Source organism: Pectinophora gossypiella, chromosome 21 (assembly GCF_024362695.1).
Source record: "Pectinophora gossypiella chromosome 21, ilPecGoss1.1, whole genome shotgun sequence".
NCBI lineage: Eukaryota > Metazoa > Arthropoda > Insecta > Lepidoptera > Gelechiidae > Pectinophora > Pectinophora gossypiella.
The window spans coordinates 12,179,083-12,194,560 of record NC_065424.1 but is presented as its reverse complement, the minus strand read 5'-3'; the positions used below and the strand labels follow the sequence as shown (position 1 = coordinate 12,194,560).

The window sequence follows — 15,478 nt, the reverse complement described above, 5'->3', positions numbered from 1 at the left end:
TATTGTACGCCTGAGTTGCACACATACACACACTAACACAGTTGGCTCGGCAAATAGTAAAAAAAGTAAGATAATCCGTGCTACGGAAGGCACGTTAAGCCGTTGGCCTCTGTTACTACTTATTGATGTAAGTAGTACTGATGTAGTCGTTACACAAGTCATGTCAGGGGCCTTTAGTGGCTCAATAATAGCCCTGACACTAGGGTTGATGAGGTTGGTTTTCTACCTCAGAACCCACACGATAAGAAGAACCGAGCTTACTGTGTAAGACTGTTAATGTTGGGGTGTGAGTTGCCCCTATAGAGGTTGTCTTATAATGAGATATTAGTTTCCCAGGGCGTGGAAATAGGCACCTAACTCAGAGAATAGGGGGAGAATAAGATTAAAATGTTGGGCGCCGTATAGAAGATCCCCTCCTATTACAAACAAAGCCAAGGTGTTGGAAATAATAAAGATTTCACTTTTAACAATAGTATAATTGATTCAACAATTTCAAAATAAAATGATATGAAGTCAGTCGGTTACAAACCATCCTAATATAAATTAAGAAACAAATCTTTTACTATAACATGGTATCTTAACTTAGTATTATACCTAAACAACTAGGTTTTATTCCTATGAGGATAAGTAAAGTGTCAGGACGGCAGGTCCTGACAAAAAGGCATGGAGTATGTATTGAGGATAAATACTCCATGTATTAGTAGAAAATCATCTTGAGAGCATGGCACTATCCATAATAAGTTAAATTAATCATGAAGAAGAGATATTTAGAGGGTATCCAGAGATTTTAACACCAAACTGGAATTATGTACATTAATGACCGCAGCAGGAACTGACCCTGACGGTAAAAGTAGATAATGAACACAAATGGTAGTCATGGCTGGGGAGCTAGACCCTGAAGGAAGATCTTGAAGTTGATTTTTGAAGTTAGTCTTTACAGTTGATCATTCTAGTAGAACTTTAACACTGGACTCTGCCGGTGGACTTTGACCCCTGTAACAAAATGACATGTTACAGCTCTGTCAACCCCGTTACGACGCGGAATTATAGGTAAATACACTCACCACATCACGTGGGACGATATTATAACAGCATTCCCCCTAGTCGATGGACTAAACCATTGTTTTTATACTGAAAGAAAGAACGTGAGGTTAGGTCATTGTCATGAACATATGAAGCTCATAATTGCCAACGTTCCACGATAATAACCATCAAAACACTCACCAGAAGACTTCACCATCCTTTCATCATTATATATGTGGCTTATACACCACTTTAAAGAAATAATCGCGACGGGACTAAATTGCTATCGTCATCGCGTAAACGAAATGTCAAACGAACATAACTTTTTCCCGGCGCGTAGGCACACACCTGTATGCCATACAGCCAAGTGGGAAGTGTAAAAAAAAACGTGTTACAGTTCCGTTTTAGTTGAGGAAGAAAAATTTTATTTAAAAATTTTAAATTTTTAAATAAAATTTTTCGCTACACTCTAGTAACGAAAGAGAAATAACAAGCGACTCCTGATGAGTTAACTTGTTATGAACGTACATTTACCTTACAAAGGTAAAAGAATGGAAAGAAATAAACATGATCACCATGTATCAAACTTGAAAACACATCTCCTATAATCCAAGGGGAAAAGGATTAGTACATTCCGCACTAGCCTTGTGCTTACCAGAGTTAAAATTTGGGGATTCTCCCAAGAAAACACATTGCACATAGGCAACATATGTTTGAAACAAATCAAAGAAACACCCTGGTGGTGTCAGACGACAACTCAAAGAATTAAATCTAACACTGCTTAACCTTACATAAACATACAAACATCTTGAATATGGTCAAGTTAAAGGAAAACCTACCTAACTTTTAAATTTAAAATAACAGATTAAACCTTATGCCTACGTTTTACTTAGTCATGGCAAAGGAAAACCTACCTAACTTTTAAATTTAAAATAATAGACTAAACCTTATGCATACGTTATACTTAGTCATGGCAAAGGAAAACCTACCTAACTTTTAAATTTAAAATAATAGACTAAACCTTATGCATACGTTATACTTAGTCATGGCCATGACACTAAACTTATTCCAAGTAAAAACTATTTAAGTACTTAAAAAAACTTAATCTATTTTCTTTTTATTTATTAAGAGGGAATATCCTTGGCGTCATTTGGGTGGTAATCAACCACACACCAAATGCATAAACAAGGCCTACGGATATTACTCGAACGAGGGAAACCTCATCAAATGGATCACCTTCCTATAGGGATGACCACTTAACAGGTAATGTCCTTAGAACACAACCTTGAAAGTGAGAGAAGACCTAAACTTCCTCACTCGGACCTCGAACAACAAGATCTTTAATGTGGAAGGAACCCAAAGGTTTACCTTCTAAGGTTTTCAATGAATAAACTACATTACCTAGCTTTTTATGCACTACACATTTTTCAAACTTAGGGGCTAGTTTAGCAGAAAAGTGCTTGGGAGCGCTGGACAAAGGAAAACATCTTTTATAAATAATTTGACCTTCCCGCAATTCCAAAGGACGCTTCCTAAGATTATAATATTTTACATTGTGTTGATATGCCTTTTTAAGGTGACATTCAACTTTCTTGAAGACTTCAGCCATACGCGGCAACCGAGAAGCAAAAGTTTGGGTATCTACTACTATGGTAGACCCATCACAAGGTGAAGAATCTTGGGTATAAGTAGCACCATCGATGACCATCTCTCTACCATGATTTAGATAAAAGGCAGTATATTTTGTACTTTCGTGGACCGAAGTATTGAGCGCACACTGGATTTCCTGAATGTTCTGATCCCATTTACGATGATCAGAACGCACGAGGGAAGCAATAGCACGAACAACATCACGATTCACTCGTTCAGTTTGATTACACTGAGGATGGTATCGAGGATTATAGAATATATGAGGTACTCCGAAAGAAGTTAAAGAATCTCTAAACTCTTTAGAAGTGAATTGAGGACCGTTGTCGGTATACAGGATACGACATACGCCATGGACTAGAAAAACATGTTTCTCAAGACATTTCACAATGGCCTTAGAAGTTGCACTACGCAAAGGGAATAAAAGAACATACTTACTGAAATAATCAGAGACCACGAATAAGTATTGATTGCGAGAATAAGATGAAGGGAAAGGACCTAATATATCGCATGATATAGCCTCCCAAGGTTTAGTAACTTGACGGGGGTTACCCATCAGACCAGGCCTAGCAGTATTGACCGGCTTGTATGAACGACATACCTCACAATTGTCAACATATGATTTTACATCTTTAAATAAGGAAGGCCAGAAATATATGGAAGAAATTTTCTTGTGGGTCTTAGCCACACCGAAATGACCGGAAGAGGGCTCATCATGATATTTTCGAAGAACTTCTACATATTTTTCACGGGGAACAACGATTTTCCAATCGTGTTGAGAAATAAGATGATATTTATTTTTAGATAAACGACATAGTTTACCATTTACTACCGAGAAATTAGGATAACGACGAGGATCCCCAGTACAACCGTTAAAGACCCCAATATACCAAGGATCAGAAACAGTGCAGGGATCAATCTCAATTGAGCCAATCCTGACTCTAGACAAAGCATCAGGCATCACATGCTCTTTACCCTTCCCGCGAACCATATCAAAATCGAACTGACTCAAACGACATGCCCATCTATTTAGACGACCACTCGGACTACTAAGATTCTGAAACCACTGCAACGAGGCATGATCGGTTATAATATAACATTTGCCACCCTCAACACAAGGACGGTATAACTCCAGAGAACAAATCACAGCCAACAGTTCTCTTTCTGTCGCTGAGTAATTGATTTCTTGGGCGTTTAATGTTCTGCTACAATAAGCGATAGGGTGATCAATACCATCGACCCTTTGAGTTAAAACAGCACCAATAGCAAACGAGGAAGCATCCGTATGGATGTAAAATGGCTGAGAGAAATCAGGACATTGTAGAATAGGTGACGAGATAAGAGCAGATTTAAGTTGGGTGAAAGCTTCTTCAGCTTCCGGAGACCATGTGAAAGGTACCTTCTTACTAGTAAGTCGAGACAAAGGTCTAGCAACATGAGAGAAATTTGGGATAAAACGACGGTACCAACCCGCCATTCCCAAGAAACGTTTAATTGACTTCGCGTCAGTTGGCGTCGGAAAATTTGCAATAACATCTACTTTAGAAGGATCGGTCCTAAGACCATATCGATCAACTACGAAACCGAGATATTTAAGTTCAGATCGGCAGAAAAATGACTTTTTCATGTTAATAGTGAGATTAGCGAATCTTAGTTTTTCATAGACCGCTTTTAGAATTTTCACGTGTTCTTCAAAAGAACTGGTACAGATAATGATGTCGTCAATGAAACAAAACACTTTGTTATCAAATTGAGAGGAGAAAAGATTATCCATTAGCCTTTGCATGGTAGCGGAGGCTCCTACAAGACCAAAACACATGACCTTGTAATGAAATAGCCCACGGCCAGGAACCGTGAAAGCAGTTTTCTCTTTCGAAGAAGTAGAGAGAGGAATCTGATGATACGCAGCACTCAAGTCAAGAGAAGTTAAGTATTTAGCATCGCGAAGATTGTCCATGATATAATTAATATATGGTAGTGGATAGGCATCAGGTTTTGACACTGAATTTAACCTTCTACTATCTAAACACAGACGAATATCACCATTGGCTTTAGGTACCATGGTTACTGGAGAATTCCAAGGAGAGAAAGATGGTTCAACAATATCATGTTGGAGCATTCGGTTTAACTCGCCGTCTAGAAGTTTAAGTTTTTCAGGACTAATACGATAATATTTTTGTTTTATAGGTTTCGCATCACCTGTTTCTATAACATGCTCTATTAAATGAGTACGACCAAGGCCGACTAACTCTGAATCAATATTAGAGAAAAGTTGTTTAACGTTATCAATTTCTTGTTTTTGAAAATCCGAAAGAGAATCTAAATTGCGCAAGCCATTTTCTTTGACACTTGCTACATTGTATAAATCGACAGGCTCTATTGCAGGTAGACACGCCAGAACTTCTGGGGCTAAGTTAAATGATTTCCAGAAATTAATTCCGAAATGTAATGGAAGTTTGATTTCGGGTTGAATGTAAAATTGAATGAGCTTAACCTCATTGTTATATTCAATAGGAATATCCATGTAAAATTGGCAAATGTATTCGTGACCACTCGCCACTTTCAAAAATACAGGGGACTTTAAATTACGCAATGGGATACCAAGATTTTTAAAGAATTTATGAGCATTATTTCCTAAAATAGAACAAGCGGCTCCACAGTCGAGTAAACCAGAAATTTTAATACCATAGACTTTAACAGTTAAATAAGGGCGAAAGTCTTTAGAATTAGGATTAAATATCGCCTCCCTGCAGGATTCAGATCCCAGAGAGACTAAGCAATCTAGTTTTTTGAATTAGAATGAGGATTACAATTTGGGCAAAGAGGAGTCTTTACCCCCTTCTTACCACATTTAAAACAAACTACTTCCTTAGATGCATTACACCGATTAGTGGAATGATTCGTTCCACCACAACGAAAGCAAGTCGAAGAACGATTAACAGAAGCGACAGGAATGTTTTTAGAAAAATCCCTAGAGGATTTAGGTTTGCATTTAAAGTTGAAATCCGGAGCTACGGAATCTTTAGAGAAGTTTGGTTCTTTAAAGTTGTCAATCCTATGTTTTGACAATTCCAAACGTTTACCTATCTGTTGTAATTGTTGGATGGTAGTGACATCAATCATCCGAATTTCCCTACTATATTCAGGACGAATATTCCGCAAGATGATGTCGAGTTTATCGCTCTCAGAAAGCTCTTTACTCAAACGAGACATCATACCTAGTATGATGGACAAATATATGACAATGGATTCATCTTTCGCTTGTGTTCGCGAACGAATCTCTTCAAGAAGACGAAAGTCGTAGTCAGGTAAATCAAAATCTGATTTCAAAGCAGAAACCAGTTCACTATAGTTAGAAAAACGACATTTATTGGCGCGGTACCAGCATAAAGCGGGACCATCCACCAAGTCAGTAAAACCTGTGTAAATATCATCAACAAGAATGTTCCGTGCCGAACACAGCTCCTCCAAACGAGCCAGGAAAACGCGAACACAGGAATCACCCTTAAATTTCAAATTCAACGAGTTGAGGTTATATTTCTTTTCATGAGAAATAATAGTTTTATATTTGTTAATACACGACGGACGGTTTAATTCATGCTCGGAATCTGAAGATGAATCGGAAGTGATATCATTATTGGCCAATGATAACAATAAAGAAGTTTTCAATTTTTCAAGGTCGTCGGCCGGACGTTCTATGCGAGACAACCGCAAAAGCAAATACTGAGCACGGCCTAGAATACGCTGATGGGCCGAAGGAGATTTGTCAGGACTCGATAAACAAGAGATGATTTCATTTATTTTTAATGTTAAAGTTTTATGTTCATCATCAAGATCACACTCAAAACCCTCAGATGGTACAACTATACTGCCGCGACGGGCTTGTTTACAAGTTTGTCTAAATAATTTTCGTAATTGCTCAACAGTATTATCCCGGTCAACCTTTACATTCCGAATAGAAAGTTCATGAATAAGTTCATCTTTCAACAAGAAGTTAATATTAGCATTGAATTCCGCCATTCTGAGTAAACAAAGTAAGAACAGTATACCAGATAAGTGAAAAAGAAATATGGTTATGACACTAAGGTATGTGAATACAGTTATAGTACTCTAAGTACTAACAAAATGTAATGAAGAAAAAAAATTATAAGTAACACCCCTATAGGGTACTTATCTACATGCTACTATGGTCCTATGTATCAAATTTATGAATACTATGTTCCTATGTAACCACTAACAAATAAAATAAGTTAGAAACCCACAGATTATTACTGTGTCTACATGAGAACTTCTATGTGCTCTGAGTCACTATGTTTATAATCATATAACTTACTAGAAAAAGGAATTGTGTCACTATAGTCCTATGTGATATTAAAAGTATATGACTATGGCCCTATGTAAACTAACTCAGCTCAAAATAAGAAAAAGAAATCTGAGAGATACTATGGTCCTGTCAATAAAATTATCACTATGTCCCTATGCAACAACAACTGGAGATATGCTAAATTTCAAGTTTACATACCTACTTATAAATAGAAAAGTAAAGTCATAAGTGTGTACCTATTAAAAGAAAACACACCCTATTTGCTATAAAGTTACACCATGTGCTTATAACTAGGTTATGTTACAAAGAACAAAGAAAGTGAAATACCTACTAATTTCCAACCTTGCTTTTCTGAGCCAAACGTTGGGCGCTTACTGTAAGACTGTTAATGTTGGGGTGTGAGTTGCCCCTATAGAGGTTGTCTTATAATGAGATATTAGTTTCCCAGGGCGTGGAAATAGGCACCTAACTCAGAGAATAGGGGGAGAATAAGATTAAAATGTTGGGCGCCGTATAGAAGATCCCCTCCTATTACAAACAAAGCCAAGGTGTTGGAAATAATAAAGATTTCACTTTTAACAATAGTATAATTGATTCAACAATTTCAAAATAAAATGATATGAAGTCAGTCGGTTACAAACCATCCTAATATAAATTAAGAAACAAATCTTTTACTATAACATGGTATCTTAACTTAGTATTATACCTAAACAACTAGGTTTTATTCCTATGAGGATAAGTAAAGTGTCAGGACGGCAGGTCCTGACAAAAAGGCATGGAGTATGTATTGAGGATAAATACTCCATGTATTAGTAGAAAATCATCTTGAGAGCATGGCACTATCCATAATAAGTTAAATTAATCATGAAGAAGAGATATTTAGAGGGTATCCAGAGATTTTAACACCAAACTGGAATTATGTACATTAATGACCGCAGCAGGAACTGACCCTGACGGTAAAAGTAGATAATGAACACAAATGGTAGTCATGGCTGGGGAGCTAGACCCTGAAGGAAGATCTTGAAGTTGATTTTTGAAGTTAGTCTTTACAGTTGATCATTCTAGTAGAACTTTAACACTGGACTCTGCCGGTGGACTTTGACCCCTGTAACAAAATGACATGTTACAGCTCTGTCAACCCCGTTACGACGCGGAATTATAGGTAAATACACTCACCACATCACGTGGGACGATATTATAACAGCATTCCCCCTAGTCGATGGACTAAACCATTGTTTTTATACTGAAAGAAAGAACGTGAGGTTAGGTCATTGTCATGAACATATGAAGCTCATAATTGCCAACGTTCCACGATAATAACCATCAAAACACTCACCAGAAGACTTCACCATCCTTTCATCATTATATATGTGGCTTATACACCACTTTAAAGAAATAATCGCGACGGGACTAAATTGCTATCGTCATCGCGTAAACGAAATGTCAAACGAACATAACTTTTTCCCGGCGCGTAGGCACACACCTGTATGCCATACAGCCAAGTGGGAAGTGTAAAAAAAAACGTGTTACAACTGTTAGACCAACGTGAGTCGTATCGCCGTCTAGAATGGTCGAGCCATGTCAGGGGTCTTTGGTGGCTCAATAATAATAACAACCCACATGATAGAAGAAGATAATGGGTGGAAGATGTAATTGTGCCCTTATCATTTATACCCAAAAACAAAGATAAAGGATGCATATTATACATTGTTTTAAGTTTACGCGGTTATTATGATAATTAAAACACATAATAACGGGTTCTTACCGCGTTTAAATGGGGATATGAGAACAAAAACATAAACAAGCGGCAAAGAAAGAGGGTAGACAGATATGTCTGCCCGTAGAAAATTATGGATCTACCTACTCCACTCCAATCTCATCAGTCATCCCGTGATCATGGCACTTGCAACAGTGTCGAAATATCGGGAGTCTCATATCCCCATTTAAACGCGGTAAGAACCCGTTATTATGTGTTTTTGGTTTGATTTGATTTGATTTGCATATTATGTCTGTTACCTTAGAAGGTTAAAGAAGGAAAAACTTTACAGCCCCATCTGTATTGTTTTTGAGAAACATAACCTAACCATAGCCTAGCTTGTAAAATAAAATGTCAACATTCCTAAACTTTCCTAATAATGGAAGATAAACATTTAATACACTACACATCCTCCATAAATCGACATTCGATCACAAAATGCCGTAAAATTTCCCGCTCGAAATAGCCAGTTATTGTTAAAAATGGCCGCGTATTCCCAGACCGGAACATTACCAGTGGCTAATCTGCTAAAGTGAACTTCCTAGCATCTTTTGAACGTATCCCTATTGTTGGCACTATACGACGTTACCGTTGTCATTTTTACAGCTCGAAAAAGAAAATAAAAGTAATCGATGAGGTTTAAAAAAGTCGGTTTTGGAACGTAGTGAATTTGGTATTAGTTTCCTAGGTCAAAGATACATTTTTTATGAAATACTAATTACTAAATCAAGACAGAAAAAACTGACAAAAATTTATTTTCTTGAATTTTAATCAAGACAAATGCAAAACATTTTATCACGTTTTTCTACGACATCACAGTGTGCTTTTACATACAAATTCCTTAGTAATTTAGTGTTTATACCTTTTGACGTTTAGTAAAAAGTAACTGATTTGACAACAGCCTCCGTGGTCTAGTGGTTAGAGGCGTTAGGCTCACGATCTGGAGGTCCGGGTTCGATTCCCGATGGGGACATTGTCGAAATCACTTTGTGAGACTGTCCTTTGTTTGGACGGACTTTTCAGGCTTCAATCACCTGATTGTCCTAAAAAGTAAGATGATTCCGTGCTGCGGAGGGCACGTTAAGCCGTTGGTCCCGGCTATTAGCCGTAAAAACGCCTCCACCAACCCGCAGTGGAGCAGCGTGGTGGAGTATGCTCCATTGTATTATTTGAATTTGAATTTTGAATTTTTTTACCCTCTCCGGTTGATTGAGGGGAGGCCTGTGCCCAGCAGTGGGACGTATATAGGCTGTTTATGTATGTATGTATGTAACTGATTTGACTAGTTGGAAACTAGCCTATTAAAGACTTGATCAATAAAATATAAGTAGGTACATTACGTGTAGCTATGAAAGCAGTTCAAAATAATCGAAATATTACAACGGTATTTGATAATAATTCGTGATTGCGTCGGAATCTTGGGGTGAAGAATGCAGGCATCTCAGAGGGTGCACTTGGGAATAGTTCTACTTGTACATTGTTGGTTCATCGATTTAATATTGAGATACTTCCGGTCGTTGACTTATATTAATAATTTAGTGCAAGCATAAGTACATAAATCATTTTAACTCGTTTATTGGTGCTAATTTCTGTGCACACCGTCTAATTTTATTTTAAGTTATAGTTGTCTTTTTCTTATCTGCCGAAAAGGAAAGGGACCGTGATAAAATTTTTGACGAAACTTATCGTAGGTTTGCCGCATGTGGCATTAAATACTTGGCCGGACAAATGGGGAGCGCTGAAGGCTCTCACTTGGTACGAAATTTAAGACAACAGGCCTGAGAGTGCCCAGTTGGGCGCGAACCTCAGCTCAGGGTGTGTTTAACTTTCGATAGGGTGCTGGTTAAAATAAGACAAAAGCCCGAAGTTTAGAGAATCGCGTGTAATGTTCACCATTAGAAAAAGGAGAGTGTTACAGTATTGCCATACTAAAATAATAATTAAAAAACTAAAATGTTGGGGATGCCAACAGGGTGTCTGAGAGGAAAATATTTGAAAGAATTAATCGACTCTAGTGGGTTGATAGCGATAAGCGCTGAATGATGAAAATCGTCGACCACGCCGGCGGGGTCGGTATCGGGGTTTTGAAGTGTTTGTTGTCGCGAGCTGATTGGCCGCCTCTCATGGCTAGAGTAATCGGGTCATCGGGATCGTATATTACGTCCTTTATACTTTTCAGTACCGTCCCTAAGCGGAATGTATTCGGAAGCCGCAACTACCAGGGGATTTGCTGGTGCAGAATATTACCTAAATATATGTGTGTGTATGTACGGTCATGAGGACTAATATATATACACTTTGAAACCATGTCACATTAGCTTTTTTGACAAACAAAACCGTAAGTCTCATTAAATGTCAAATATGATAGTGCGACAGGGTTCTAAAGTGGGTACATAATATTGCTCATGACTGTATGTGGTAGTACTAACGTGGTGCGCGTGTATGGCGTCGTGGTGGTCGCGGTGGTGCCGCAGGTGCGGCGGCTCGTGGTGGCCGTGGTGGCGCGGCAGCAGCTGCTGCGGCGCGTAGTGCTGCGCGTACTCCGCGCCGCCGCCCCCGCCACCGCCGTACTCCATACCATGGCTCTGTGGGGAACAGACTTTATCAGTCACATAATGGCTCGGATTCCTGCAGACACCTTTTTTTCTATTTTTTTATCTGTCTTGGCTATGGTTGTCTAGCTTACCTGTTGCTGGTGGTGCGGCGAGGCGGGGTGCGGCGCGGGCGCAAACGGCGGCGGGAAGTACGGCGGCTGGAAGTCCGCCAGCGAGGGCTGCGCGCCGCCGCGGAACCCGCCGCCGGCCAGGCCCAGGCCTCCGCCCCCCAAACGCTCCTGAGCGAAGGGATATCCACATTAGTAACGTGATTAACAAGTAACAAGAGAGGACTTCGGACCTAGAAGGGCAGTAGTTTTAGGCGGATGAGAAGTCCGTTATGTTCTTCTTATCGTGTGGGTTGTGAGGTGGAATACCAGGGTTAGGGTTATAATTGAGCCGCAAAAGGCCCCTGACATGGCTCATGTAACGATTACTTACATCAGTAAATAGTAACCTGGACCAACGGCTTTACGTGCCTTCTGAAGCACGGATCATCTTACTTTCGGACAATCAGGTGGTCAGCCTGTAATGTCCTAACCAAAATAGGGATGACAAAGTGTTTTTTGTGATATGTCCCCACCGGGATTCGAACCCGGGACCTCCGGATCGTAAGCCCAACGCTCAGCCACTGGACCACGAAGGTCTTTACCTAACCGGCCAGACCTGCATAGGCGGAAGTCGAAGTGAGCAGATATTGTATCGTTGTTTTAACTCATTACGTCAGCGAAATATTGACGTGTAAACATCAAAGTTTTGAAGGGCTACATTTCTCTCAATTACAGATCAAATTACAGCTTTTAAGAAACTTTTTTAAGCACGACATTCTCTGTTCAAAACTCAACCGGCCGGTAAAAGCGAAGAGCTTATAATTAACTAATTAACCAGTCAACAGTTCAATCCTTTATGCTGTGGGACAGAGGTTCCCAAAGTGTGCCTCACGCGCCCTGAGTTGGGCCCTCGGGGCCCCAGGGCCAAGAAGCATTAACCACATTGGACAGGCCATACAAAAATGGCATTCTTAGCATCTGTTACCTAACGCATCATTGCGAGCTAGACTTGCAGTCTGCGCGCCCGCTTAATCCTTATCGGCCATTTACGACTAAAGTAAAGCCCAGAGGGGGTGAGATCTGTGTCCAGTACGAATAGGTGCGGTGCGGAGAGTTACCGTACTATATTGTGATTGTATTGCTAACGAATTGCCACAAGTGTTGTGTTGGATCCAAGAAGCTTTTGTTAACACTGAGCACGCTGCTTACTGAAGTGCGTAGTTGTTACATGACCCATATTAGGGGACTTTTGGTAGCTTAATAATAACCTTGACACCAAGGTTGGTGAGATCGGTTATCGACCTTACAACCTGTGGGTGCGAAATAAGAAATAGCAGCTTAAGTTGGTTCTCTAATGTGCGGCAGAGATTAAAAGAGGAGAATTATCCGCTAAGACAAAATATTAAATAGTGTACCGTGAACATGTAAAGTTTGAAAACCGCTGTTGTAACATTACCGCACACCAAATTATACTCAAGAACTATTGTGAACAACAAATTAAGCGTCCATTTAACAAGCGAATATATCTAGATGTTAATTATGAAACTTAAGCACATGTGCTGTACAAAGTGCCTACATATACCCGATAAAAGTTTTGAGAATTACAGTTCTTAATAGCAAGAGATATAGTTACAATTTCTTTGCAGTTTGATAGCGAGGAATGTAGCAACATCGTTGACGACTGTACGCCATAGACAAAAGTTGGTAATGATATTCTTTTTTTTTATTACAACCACAGACACGCGAAGTGAGAATTAGAATAAAATGTAGTTCGGATTATGATATGTAGTGATGCGGCTCCTATGAGGTGAGATAATGCGTTTGGCTTTGAAGATAATGACTACTGAGCTTGTAGGAATTGGATCAGGGAGAAGTATTTGATTACATTACTGTACATAACATAACACGACTATATCCCAATTGGGGTAGTCAGACACCCATCCATCGCATAAACTAAGTACCAACGCAGCACCGAGTTTTCTATTCAATGTGATAGGTCAACCCCATCAACCCTGGTGTTAGGGTTAAGATTGAGCCGCCAACGGCCCCTAACATGGCTCATGTAACGATCACTTACTTACATCAGTAAGTAGTACCTAACCGGGACCAACGGCTTAACGTGCCTTACTTTCAGACAATCAGGTGTACAACCTGTAATGTCCTAACCAAACTAGGGATCACAAAGTGATTTTTGTGGTACGCCCCCACCGGGATTTGAACCGGGGACCTCCGGATCGTGAGCCCAACGCTCAAACTACTGGTCCACGGAGGCCGTTGCTGAGGTTGGTGGGTTGATGGGGTTGGTAATTCCCCTTACAACCCACACGATATAAGAAGAAAAATGTGATAGGTTTGAGCCGTGTCGCCGTCTATAATGATCGAGCCAACTGTGTTAGGGAAAACTGCACTTGAGATAAATTAATAACTCATTGGTGCAAGTGTGGTACCGGGGTTCAAAATGGCGCTCCACGTCACAAAAAAAAAACCTACTTTAAGTTTATTTAAACCCGTAAGTACCCTGAAATCTGATAGAGGGCAGCAGTAACTGTTAGTACTATTCAGAGGCGGAGGAGTCCTAGTACGGCTTTGGAATAGACTACTCTGGGCGCCATCTCACTCGCTTCAGGCAGAGCACTGCGGGCGGAAGGCAAGAGGGAAACCACTGCCCATTTTCCCTTCAAAAAAGTAGCATGGAGAATGCTGCACCGACAAGAGTGTGGTTAAATGAATGACGATGAAATTTATTTACTTTTATTATATTTATGAAGCAAGCAAGTAACATTTAATTTTGATTATCGAATCGGACGCCTATCGACACCTAGTTTCACCACATCCGTCGTATAAATTATAATCGAGCAAGGAAAGTGTATCAACAACTTTGATACTTGATACCATTGCTTGATGCCGTGTGTTTAGCAATTGAACTACATTCTATAAGGTCGATTATTCATTTGGTGCCATTGTCAGCCCTTTCTAATCGGCTAAACATTAAGTGTGACTATAACTCCATAATGAGGCTCTCAAATAATCTACATACCAAGCTTTTGTGTTTTAATTATACCGCGTATTTGTTTTAAGTGTAGTTTTCACTAACGCAGTTGGCTCGACCATTATAGACCGCGATACGGCTCACTACCTGAGGCAAAGCTAGGTGAGGTGTGGGTACGGTCACGAGCATTAATATGTATACACTTTGGTACCATGTCACATTAACTTTTTTGACACATTGAACTGTAAGTCTCACTAGATTTCAAATATGTTAGTGCGACAGAGTCTTAAAGTGGGTACATTATATTGCTCATGACTGTACTCAGTTCATCCAGCTTTATGACTTGGATTTTTTTTCTTATTTGATTTTATTAATAAGTTTGTTTTGTGGTCCCTTGTATCGCTTGCTTCTCGAATGGGTTAAGAGTACAAACTTAAACACAACAAAAAGTTCCAAAACTATTAAAAAATATACCAAGTTTTTCTTTTATACCTAGTACTATACCGGGTGTTAGTGACATCGTAACGAATACTGAAAGGGATGATTCAGACCATGATTCTGAGTTAATATCTAGTGGAATTTTCCGTCGCAAAATTCATGAAATTTTGAGTTTTGTTTTTAATTATTTTCAATTCCATATTGTGCTTTTAGCTGCATAGAACCCAAATTTCAATTAAAAAAACAATAATGACAAATTATCGAAAATTTTCGATGTAATGGAGACAACAGCTGCTCGAACGGGTCAACGGCCACACGCACCGCGCCGCGCGCCCCGCTCCGCACGCCCCGCTCCGCGCGCCCCGCGCCGCACGCCGGCGGCGCGGCGGCGGCGCGGCCTACAAAGTAGGCACTACGAACCGATCCTATTTCTTTCTCTGTCTATCGTAAATTATAAATTTATTTTATTCTTATTCTTAAATGGACGGATAATCAACAGGCATAAAATTTATGGAATACACGTCAATTTTAAGCAGAAATCTAAAACAACCGACAGAATTAAGTTACCAGCGAGATACCTTTTTGATTCGACCGGGTTATTCATTCATTTACTCATAGGAATCAGGGCCATTATCTACCTAAAACAGTTGAAACAGT

The 15,478-nt window shown here is 39.5% G+C and overlaps 1 protein-coding gene and 1 long non-coding RNA gene across 3 annotated transcripts in view; both read right to left on the bottom strand.

Moving 5' to 3' along the window:
- Positions 1-15,478, bottom strand: part of LOC126376606 (transcription factor AP-2-epsilon) — a 97,075-nt gene that overhangs the window by 20,193 nt on the left and 61,404 nt on the right. The window contains exons 3-4 of the mRNA XM_050024102.1: positions 11,437-11,583; positions 11,180-11,335 (exon numbers count right to left, since the gene is read on the bottom strand). Coding sequence (XP_049880059.1) covers positions 11,180-11,335; positions 11,437-11,583 — 303 coding nt within the window. The remainder of the gene's footprint in view (positions 1-11,179; positions 11,336-11,436; positions 11,584-15,478) is intronic.
- Positions 456-8,520, bottom strand: LOC126376770 (uncharacterized). 2 transcript variants are annotated; one of them, XR_007567751.1, is made up of 2 exons: positions 8,331-8,520; positions 456-1,131 (listed from the first exon to the last, which is right to left on the bottom strand). It is a non-coding gene; the product is annotated as an uncharacterized LOC126376770 (long non-coding RNA). The 2 variants fall into 2 exon arrangements; XR_007567750.1 differs by lacking the exon at positions 8,331-8,520 and adding an exon at positions 1,225-3,520.